Source organism: Herpailurus yagouaroundi, unplaced genomic scaffold, assembly GCF_014898765.1.
Source record: "Herpailurus yagouaroundi ecotype Mexico unplaced genomic scaffold, PumYag 100, whole genome shotgun sequence".
NCBI classification, from domain to species: Eukaryota; Metazoa; Chordata; class Mammalia; order Carnivora; family Felidae; genus Herpailurus; species Herpailurus yagouaroundi.
In genome coordinates this window covers 78,724,071-78,735,403 of record NW_024412391.1, presented here as the reverse complement: position 1 = coordinate 78,735,403, position 11,333 = coordinate 78,724,071, and the positions used below count along the sequence as shown (strand labels likewise).

Genomic DNA, 11,333 nt, shown 5'->3' with positions numbered 1-11,333 from the left:
TATATGTATATATATATATATATATATATATATATAGTTTAAGTTTAACCAAGTTTATCCTTTCTAAAACTATCCACAATTTGTAACTGTTTTATGAAAGTTTTTTTCAAAAATTCTCATTGTATATTGCCCTGAATTAGTTTAACTCTTGATTCTTAATGTATTTCTGGGCTCATGTTTTTTGTTTTTTGTTTTTTCTTTTGCTAGGAATTGGACAGTCCCTTTAGATTATATGGGCTTACAATGAATCCACTGCTTTATAACATCACCCAGGTTGTCATACTGTCCGCTGTTTCTGGCGTTATCAGTGACTTGCTTGGATTTAATTTAAAGGTAAGAGTTTCCAAGTTTTTGTGTTATTTTTCTTTTTTGAGAGAGAGAGAGAGAGAGAGAGAGAGAGAGAATCTTAAGCAGGCTCCACATGCAGCATGGAGCCTGAGGTGGGGCTCGATCTCACAACTGTGAGATCATGACCTGAGCCACAATCAAGAGTCAGACATTCAACTGACTGAGTCACCCAGGTGCCCCTTCCAGGTATATTTTTATTTCTTAGTGCCCTGTGACACCTTGTGACATTTATTTTACCCTGTCCGTCTTTTGAGATCTCGAATGCACAGTGGTGAAATAATTTTCATAATATTGTGCACAAAGAATGAATAATTTTCTTGGTTTATAATGCTCATGGAACTCCTAATTTGGAACAGTATTCATACAAATAGGACTCTTGTATAGAATAAGGTATTCATTTTTTACTCATAATCTGAATCTAATTTAGGTGATAAAAAAGGAAAAGAAGAACCTTATTTCTTTTTTTGGCCAAAAGTTATTTATTATACAGCAATGCATATATCCCCCAGCATATGCACAACTGTTAGTGAGTCAGGTGTAGATTATTCATATTAAACAAGTGGTATATGTATATTGCTACTTCCCAATAAAAGAAAGCAAGGGAAATATGATTTTTACTTTTTTATTTAAGGTGAATTATTCTTGAAAATGCAAGGATAAAAGAGTTTAAAATAGTAGAACCTATACTTGTTTATGAATGAAATTTAGATAATAGCATTATGTAATATAATTTATAAGTTACAGTATTAAAACTGACTCTAGGGGTGCCCAGATGGCTAAGTTGTTTGAGCGTCCAGCTTCTGCTCAGGTAATGATCTCGTGGTACATGAGTTGGAGCCCTGCATTGGGCTCGCTGCTGTTGCCATGAAGCCTGCTTTAGATCCTCTGTCCCCCTCCCTCTCCCTGCCCTCCGCTCAAGCGCACACTCTCTCTCTCTGTCTCCAAAATAAATAAAAAACATTTAAAAACATTAAAAAAAAAAAAACTGACTCTAATGGTTACTACTTCTATTATTTTTTCACTAGCTGTGGAAGATTAAATCATGACAATGCAGAGAAAAGAAGATGTAGCCTCTTTTCCAGAATAAGAGTACCAACTAAGCTGCCTGAAAGCAGTCACTGACTCTTTGCTTCAGGAGTCTCAGCTGGGAAATCGAAGTGTTTACATCAGACTGTCTTGTGCAATTCTTATATTTATTTTACTTGTTCACTGTTTTTTACATTTATTTTAGTCTTTATATTTTATTTTTAGCATTGATGTACTTAGTTGTCGAAAGGGTGATAAAACTGATATCCAGATACTTGAGATCCTGGTAATTGTTCATAAATAATTGACAAAATAACAAATCGTGAGAATAGAAGCCATTGCTAAGCCCCGTTTCTCCATCAATGCCGTGAACTTGCCTTACTTGAGGAAAACTTCTTTAACTTGGAATATTGCATTGGACTCAGCTAAACACATAAAGTGTGTTCTTTGGTGAATCAAGATCCAGTCAGGGTTTCTCTTGAATTATTTTGGAACAATGCCAGGATCTGAACTGATTAAGCTGCAGTTACACACCCTTCAGTATTAATATATATGGTATTACATAACAGGTCAACAAGTGCTCTTTGATGATAAAACTCTTAATAGAGCAATAATTGTAAATGGTTACCATACTGTAAGATATTTTGATAAAAATTAACTAGTAATAATTGTATTTATTTGAAACACTGGGCTGTTTGCACAGCTCCAACTGTGCATGCTCAAAATGTGCACTTTTTAAAATTGTTACTTTTAATGCGTATCTTTATATGGGGTATGTTATAGTGTACTAGGGCATGATATGGTATCCTTTTGAGTGAGGTATACACTCATCTCACAAGTGAAGTGCCTATTGATATTACTAAAGTACATTATTATGTTTACTCAAGTAAAATAATTTTCTCCCCATGGTACACTATAGTGTATACACACTCAAATGAACAACTTAAGAACAAGGTTAAGAACCAATAAAATATTCCTTTGATTGCTAGTTATAAAACTATATCCAAATTTTCAGAAAAGAGCTTCAGTTTGCAAATTCTATCCTCTAAACTTAACCTGGTGCATCCCCCTCACCTCCAATTTTATAAGGGCTATTTTAGATGCTTTTAACCTGGAAAGTTACCTACTCCCCCCACATACACATGCACACACAATTTGCCAAGTGTCCAAATGAAAACATATCATGTTGGCATGTTAGGTAGATAGGGCAAATATGGTGATATCTTACATTGGGCCTTGATTTTAAGTTGTTACATTTGTACAATCAAGAATATATTAGGAATTACATAAAACATGAAATGTTTTTGCAATTTTTTTTTAACTGGGTATCTAGTTTCTAAAACAAAGAATTTATTTGAAACAGTATAGAATTTTCTTGGTGCAAGGTATATCATGTTGAATATCCTCACATTTTTTACCATGTTTTAGGGAATTTATTAAAATAATTAATTGTAAATGATTTATTTGATTGGTGCAGTTTTAATCCCCAAATCATAATCTTAAGATCAGGAATGTGTAGAGAACAGAGCCATGTCATAATATCACTTTGCTCTTACCATTCCTTTTGATCAGCCTCATTGTGTAGTATATTTTCTTTATGTAGAAAACAACAAAAGCAATTTGTTTTATTACCTATGTTCTCCTATGTTTAATAATGACCAAAGTGCATTCTGAGTTCTTTCAAGGAATGTATTACTGGAGCTTTAAGAACATACTTATTTTCTCATGTGGAAACTTAGGCTTTGTTTGATATGTTTCTTCTTCCTCTATTGTCTAATGTTGAGGTTGTTTTTAGGAATTATATTTTATAAACTTTTTCAGAATAAGGTACATACCTATACAGAACTTAACATTTTGCACAGAATATATCAAATATATTTTGAGAAAAAAAAGTACAGCATGAGTTCTGTTAGGAATAAAAGATGAAACTATTGTATCTCACAAAAAAAAAAAAAAAACTTATTTCAGAATGGAAATATTTTTGAGAAAGGTAGCTGAGTATACTGATTTAGGAAAATGCTTGTTTTGGATTGAAGTTCATTTTAACTTAGAGTTGGGAGTTGATTTATTGAGTACAGTATACCTCTCAACAACCTATAAATACTATGAATTATGTCTCTAATGTGGGCAGCAATAGAATACCAAAAGGAAAAAGTTGTCATTTTAAGCAATTTCAAAATATTAATGGAATTGTTTTCAAAGCAGAAAAAATTGACATTTGCTGCCTTTAAGAATACCGTGAATGTAAGAAATTGAAAGAAATTGTAACATATCACATAATATAGAAAAGGCAGTTCAGAGATAGAATTGTGGCAGATGTTGTGTGTTAACTGTTGTTTCTTTGCCACATGTGTTGTAATTGAACGTTTGAACAGCAAGTTTAAAATAAAATATTCTATGCTGACAGTGTTAAACTGAAGGTTTTCTGTTGTTTTCTTTTCATTTTAAATTCATATACATTTCTATGGTAATGTTGTATTTACTATAGCATAAACTTTAGTTATCACGCTTAGATTTCAGACGAGTGGAAATAAATTTTTTAAAACTTCCCGACATTTAAGATTTTGTTATGATTCTCAACATGAAAGAATATGCAGGTCTTCCGCCACCAAAATGCTATGATGTCATTAATTTTTTTTTTTTTTTTTTTTTTTCTTATTTGTTTGTATTTAAATACAGAAAAGTGGCCATGGCCTGGGATATTAAAGCTCATTGTCAGAAGGATAGTGGTATTTTTAATCAAACAGTTTGCCACATGAGTTCAGCATGAGAGATCATGGCCAAAAATAAGATGGGTAAGCATTCTAATATTTCTATTGATTGGTACAAGTGTTCATAGGACTTTAATTAATCAGGGACTTTTAATTCAATTGCACTTTCCAACTTACCTTAAGCTTGGAATTGGCTCTTTCAATGAGTCTCCCTTCAGAATGCAAAATAGAGCATATGACTGGCATGTCTTTGAATTGCCGTATCATTTAGAACACTGATTCTCAACCCTTTTTCTGCCAAGTCTGTACCAAGGATACCTCAAATGCTTATCAATAGCACTGGCTCCTCACAGAGCCTTCCTACTGGGGGTGAGACTGTGGATCTACGAGGCAGTATATTTTTTAAAAAGTGTTCCCCAAGTGACTTGGAAAATTTGTCCCACCTGTCACTCCTCACCACCTTGAGAATTACTACCTTATGATCAGAAATTTTGTAGAATGTAAATTCCATGAGATTTTAACTGCATTCACCACTGTATTCCTAGCACATAAAATGGTACCTGATACATAGAAAAATCTCAGTCTATTGAATGAATGAATGAATGAATGAATGAGTCACATAGGCCCTTAGACACCACCTAGTCCAACGTTCTTATCAGATAAAAAACCTGTCATCACAAAAGAGGTTAGGAAGCTTGCCCAAGGTTGCTATACTTTGTTAATGATAAAACCCACATTTTCTTTTATTCCCTTTGAAAGTATATTCTATAGAGACAAAGAAGATGGAAAAGTAGGAGGACCCTAGGCTTGTCTCATCCCATGAATACAATTAGATAACTGTCAAATCATCCGAAATACCCCAGAAATTGACCTAAAGACTGGCAGAACAAATTCCATAACTGAAGGTCGAGAAGAGGCCACATTGAAGAAGGTAGGAAGTGCAGAGAAATGGATTTTGGATGTTGCAGAGGGGAGAGAGCCATAGTCACACAGAAGGGCGAGAGGGAGAGGAATGCACAGGGGAACACACAAGAAGAATGTTTCCCCATAGCCATTGGCTTGGAAAGTGAGAGGGGCTGAATTTTGTGAGTTCTTGCAACCAGTGGGGCTTAAGGCCTAAAGTTTGTTTTTTTGTTTTTTTTTTTTTTGGTTTTTTTTTTTTCAACATTTTTTATTTATTATTTTTGGGACAGAGAGAGACAGAGCATGAACGGGGGAGGGGCAGAGAGAGAGGGAGACACAGAATCGGAAACAGGCTCCAGGCTCTGAGCCATCAGCCCAGAGCCCGACGCAGGGCTCGAACCCACGGACCGCGAGATCGTGACCTGGCTGAAGTCGGACGCTTAACCGACTGTGCCACCCAGGCGCCCCAAGGCCTAAAGTTTTAAAGATGAGCAGGCTTGGCTGGGATAGAGCCTGGAGAGCACTGTGCTGCTCCTAGAGAGAAGGCAAGCAAACAATACAGGGGTATATACAGTGTGGAAACTGACCTGAAGAACACCAGGAGCACATGGTGTGGAGACTATTTGGAGCATATCCCTGAGTGGCAGTGTTCACGGGGACACCTCTCCTGGAAGAAAAATTGGCCAGCACCATTTCTCCTCCCCTGCCCTTCAGCATAAACACAGAGTTAGCTGTGGGACGCAACACATTGTGGACACTGGCTGCCTAACTTGCTTATCCTAAGGCCCACCCCCTGTACTCTGGTGGAACTGCCATTCTCAGTCACATTTACCTCAGTCCCAGTACAGCGGGCCCCTCCTTAAGAAGACCAACACAAACCCCTGCCTGCACATCTCCTGACCAGAGAGTTTTGCAGGGCCTCATTTACAGTGGAGGTGGTGACAGGTCTCATTTCACAAGCAGACCAGATCACACCTAGTTGAAGCTCACCACATTCAGGCCAGGGACCAAATAGTGCCCACAGCAAACAAGGAGAGCCTCAGCAGACAACTGGCTTGAAGGATAGAGCATCCAGAACACAACAGGAGAGAGCACATGGCACATACTGGAGACACTCCTAAAGTGCCAGGCCCTGGGCACTACATGACTTCTTCATAAGGCCATTACTTTCAGGAGTAGGAGACACAATTGGCTTTTCTAACATAGAGAAGCAGGTGGAAACTAGACAAAATGAGAAGACAGAGGAATTTATCCCAAGTGAAAGAACAAGATAAGGCCACAGCCAGAGATCTAAATGAAACAGATATAAGTAACATGCCCAATGGGGCATTTAAAGCAATGATAATAAGTATACTCACTGGACTTGAGAAAAGGATGGAAGGCATCAATAAGACCCTTACCACAGAGATAAAAAAGTTAAAAAAGAATCAGAGATGAAGAGTGCAATAAATGAGATTAGAAACACACGTGATGCCATGAACAGTGGGTTGGAAGAAGCCAAGGAACGAATTAATGATCTAGAAGACACAAGTAATGGAAAGCAATGAAGCTGAGTAAGAGAAAGAATTATGCAACATGAGAATAGACTTAGGGAACTGACTCCATCGAATATAATAATATCTGTATTATAGGAGTCCCAGAAGAGGAAGAGAGAAAAGAGGGCAGAAAATTTATTTGAAGAAATAATAGCTGAAAACTTCCCTAATCTAGGGAAGGGAACAGACATCCATATCCAGGAGGCACAGAGAACTCCCATCAAAATGAACAAAAGCAGGCCCACATGAAGACATAGTGTAATTATATTTGCAGAATGTAGTGATAAAGAAAAATCTTAAAAGCAGTAAGACAAAAGAAGATAGTGATTTATAAAGGAAAACCCATAAAGATAGCAGATTTTTCTACAGAAACTTGTTAAGGCACAAGGGAGTGGCATGATATATTCAAACTGCTTAATGGGAAAAATGGCAGCCAAGAATACTCTATTCAGCAAGGCTATCATTAAAAATAGAAGGAGGGGTGCCTGGGTGGCTCAGTCGGTTAGTGTCCGACTTCAGCTGAGGTTGTGATCTCACGGTTCATGGTTTCTAGCCCAGCGTTGGGCTTTGTGCTGACAGCTCAGAGCATAGAACCTGCTTCAGATTCTGTGTCTCCCTCTCTCTCTACTTCTCCCCCACTCACCTCTGTCTCTCAAAAATAAATAAACATTTTTTTAAAAATCAAAATAAGAGAGTTTCCCAGACAAACAAAAACTAGTTTGTGACCACTAACCCAGCCCTGCAAGGAATATTAAAGGGGACTCTTGGAATGGAAAGAGGAGACCAAAAGTGACAACATAACAGTAGGAAACACGAGAGCAGTAAAAATGAGTATTTCTGTAAAAAATCAGTCAGAAATTCACACACACACACACACACACACACACACACACACACGTATAAAGGATGTAAAATGACGGGGCGCCTGGGTGGCGCAGTCGGTTAAGCGTCCAACTTCAGCCAGGTCACGATCTCGCGGTCCGTGGGTTCGAGCCCTGCGTCGGGCTCTGGGCTGATGGCTCAGAGCCTGGAGCCAGTTTCCGATTCTGTGTCTCCCTCTCTCTCTGCCCCTCCCCCGTTCATGCTCTGTCTCTCTCTGTCCCAAAAATAAATAAACGTTGAAAAAAAAAAAAAGGATGTAAAATGTAACATATACCTAAAACATGGGGCGGAAAGAAGAAAAGAATGGGTTCAAACCTAAACAGCCATCAACTTAATATACACTGCTATATAAAGAAAAGGTTATATACAAATCTAATAGTAATCATATATCAAAAACCACTAATAAACATGGAAAGAATAAAGAGAAAGAAATCCAAATATGTCACTAAAGAAAATTAGCACAACGTGAAAGATAGAAAGACAAGAAAGGATCAAAGAAAATCTCCAGAGACCACCACAAAACAAGTAATAAGATGATAATAAATACATATGTATATCAATAATTACTTTGAATGTAAATGGACTAAACACTTCAATCAAAAAACAGGGTGTTAGGAAGCCATCAAGATCCTCAAGGAGAAAGCAGGCAAAAACCTCTTTGATCTTGGCCACAGCAACTTCTTAACATGTCTCCAGAGGCAAAGGAAACAAAAGCAAAAATGAACTATTGGGACCTCATCAAAATAAAAACTTCTTCACAGCAAAGGAAACAATCAGCAAAACTAAAAGGCAACCAACAGAATGAGAGAAGATATTTGCAAATAACATATCAGATAAAGGGTTAGTATCCAAAATCTATAAAGAATGTCTTAAACTCAACACCCAAAAAACAAATAATCCAGTGAAGAAATGGGCAAAAGACATGAACAGACACTTCTCCAAAGAAGACATCCAGATGGCCAACCAACACATGAAAAAATGCTCAACATCACTCATCATCTGGAAATACAAATCAAAACCACAATGAGATACCACCTTACACCTGTCAGAATGGCTAACATTAACAACTCAGGCAACAACAGAGGTTGGTGAGGATGCGGAGAAAGAGGATCTCTTTTGCATTGCTGGTGGGAATGCAAGCTGGTGCAGCCACTCTGGAAAACACTATGGAGGTTCCTCAAAAATTTAAAAATAGAAGTACCCTACAACCCAGCAATTGCACTACTAGGTATTTATCCGAGGGATACAGGTATGCTGTTTCGAAGGGACACATGCACCCCCACGTTTATAGTAGCACTATCAACAATAGCCAAAATATGGAAAGAGCCCAAATGTCCATCAAAGGATGAATGGATGAAGAAGTGGTGTATATATACAATGGAGTATTACTCGACAATCAAAAAGAATGAAATCTTGCCATTTGCAACTACGTGGATGGAACTGGGGGGTATTATGCTAAGTGAAATGAGTCAGTCAGAGAAAGACAAAAATCATATGACTTTACTCATATGAGGACTTTAAGAGACAAAACAGATGAACATAACGGAAGGGAAACAAAAATAATATAAAAACAGGGAGGGGGACAAACCAGAAGAGACTCAAATTGAGAGTTACTGGAGGGGTTGTGGAAGGGGGGATGGGCTAAATGAGCAAGGGGCACTAAGGAACCTACTCCTGAAATCGTTTCACTACATGCTAATTTGGATGTAAATTTTAAAAATAAAAAATAAAAAAAAAAACAGGGTGTCAGAATGGATTAAAAAAAAAAACAAAAATAAACCCTATGTATATGCTGCCTACAAGAGACTCCTTTTAGACCTAAAGACACCTGCATATTAAAAGTAAGGGGATGTGGGGACATCTGGCTGCCTCAGCTGGAAGAACATGTGACTCTTGATCTTGGGGTCATGAATTTGAGCCCCATGTTGGGTGTAAAGATTACTTAAATAAAACTTAAAAAAGAATAATAAAAGTGAGGGGATAGAGAAACATTTATCATGCAAATCGATGTCCAAAGAAAACCAGAGTAGCAATACTTATATCAGACAAACTAGACATTGAAACAGACTGTAACAAGAGACACAGAAGGGCACTATATAATAATAAAGAGGGTAATCCACCAAGCAGATATGATGATTGTAAATATTTATACACCCAACGTGGAAGCACCCAAATACATAAAACAATAACAAAGGAAGTAATTGATAATAATACAATAATAGCATGGGACTTGAACATGCCACTTACATCAATGGAAAGATCATCTAAACAAAATAAACAAGGAAACAATGACTTTGAATGACACACTGAGCCAGATGGACTTAACAGATATACGCAGAACATTCCATCCTACAGCAGAATACACATTCTTTTCAAGTGCACATGGAACATTTTCTATAATATCACATATTAGGCCACAGAACAGGCCTCAACAAATTCAAGAAGATCAAAATCATACCATGTACCTTTCTGACCACAACACTATGAAACTAGAAGTCAACTACAAGAAAACATCTGGAAAGACTGCATATACACTAAGTTAAATAACATGCTACTAAACAATGAATGGTCAACCAAGAAATCAAAGAAGTTATTTAAAAATACATGGAAACAAAATGAAAATACAACAGTCCCAACAAAACCTTTGGGATTTGGCAAAATTGGTTCTAAGAGGGAAGTATATAGCAATACAGGCATACCTCAAGAAGCAAGAAAAACCTCAAATAATCTAACCTTACACTTAAAGGAACTAGAAAAACAACAACAAAGCCTAAAGCCAATAGAAGAAAGGAAATAATAAAGATTAGAGAAGAAATAAATGATATAGAAACTTAAAAAAAAAAAACAAACAATAGAACAGATCAATGAAACTGGAGCTTTGGAAAAGTTATTTGAAAAAGTAACATTGATAACTCTCTAGCCGGGCTTATCAAAAAGAAAAGAGAAAGGACCCAAATAAAATCAGAAATGAGAGAAGACAAATAAACAATCAACACCACAAATATACAAAGGATTATAAGGGAATATTATGAAAAACTATATGCCAACAAATTGGATAACCAGAAAAAATGGATAAATTCCTAGAAACATATAAATTACCAAAACTGAAACAGGAGGAAATAGAAAATTTGACCAGACAATAACCAGCAATGAAATTGAATCCATAATCAAAAGCCTCCCAAAAAACAAAAGTCCAGGACCAGATGGCTTCACAGGCAAATTCTACCAAATATTTAAAGAAAAGTGAATCCCTATTCTCAAATTATTCCAATTATTTTGGAATATTCCTTATTCTCTCAATTGTTCCAAGTATTTTGGCTGAATACAACCAAATACAACATCCATTCATGATAAAAATCCTCAACAAAGTAGGTTTAGAGGGAACATACCTCAACATCCTAAGGGCCTTAAATGAAAAATGCACAGCTAACATCATCCTCAATGGAGGAAAACTGAGCTTTTCCTGTATGGTCAGGAATGAGACAGGGGTGTCCACTCTCACCACTTCTATTCAACATTGTACTGGAAGTCCTAGCCACAGCAATCAGACAACAAAAAGAAAGAAAAGGCATCCAAATTGGCAAGAAAGAAGTTAACTTTAACAGTATTTGCAGGTGACAGGATTCTACATATAGAAGACCTTAAAGGCTGGGGCGCCTGGGTGTCAGTTGGTTCAGTGTCCAACTTTAGCTCAGGTCATGGTCTTGTGGTCCATGAGTTCAAGTCCCACGTCGGGCCCTGTGCTAATAGCTCAGAGCCTGGAGCCTCCTTCAGACTCTGTGTCTCCCTCCCTCTTTGCCCCTCCCTCACTCACAACGTCTCTCTCTCAAAAATAAATATACATTAAAAAAAATTTAAAAAAAGAAAACCTTAACAGCTTCACGAAAAATCCTGCTAGAACTGATACACCAATTCAGTAAAGTTGCTG

The 11,333-nt window shown here is 37.0% G+C and overlaps 1 protein-coding gene across 3 annotated transcripts in view; it reads left to right on the top strand.

Annotated features, from left to right (window-relative positions):
• Window positions 1-3,793, top strand: part of PHTF2 (putative homeodomain transcription factor 2) — a 95,138-nt gene extending 91,345 nt beyond the window's left edge. For all 3 annotated transcript variants that reach the window (XM_040472829.1, XM_040472827.1, XM_040472828.1), the window contains 2 exons: window positions 208-333; window positions 1,374-3,793. In XM_040472829.1, coding sequence (XP_040328763.1) covers window positions 208-333; window positions 1,374-1,394 — 147 coding nt within the window. In that variant the 3' untranslated portion in view covers window positions 1,395-3,793. The remainder of the gene's footprint in view (window positions 1-207; window positions 334-1,373) is intronic.
• Window positions 3,794-11,333: the final 7,540 nt, after the last annotated feature.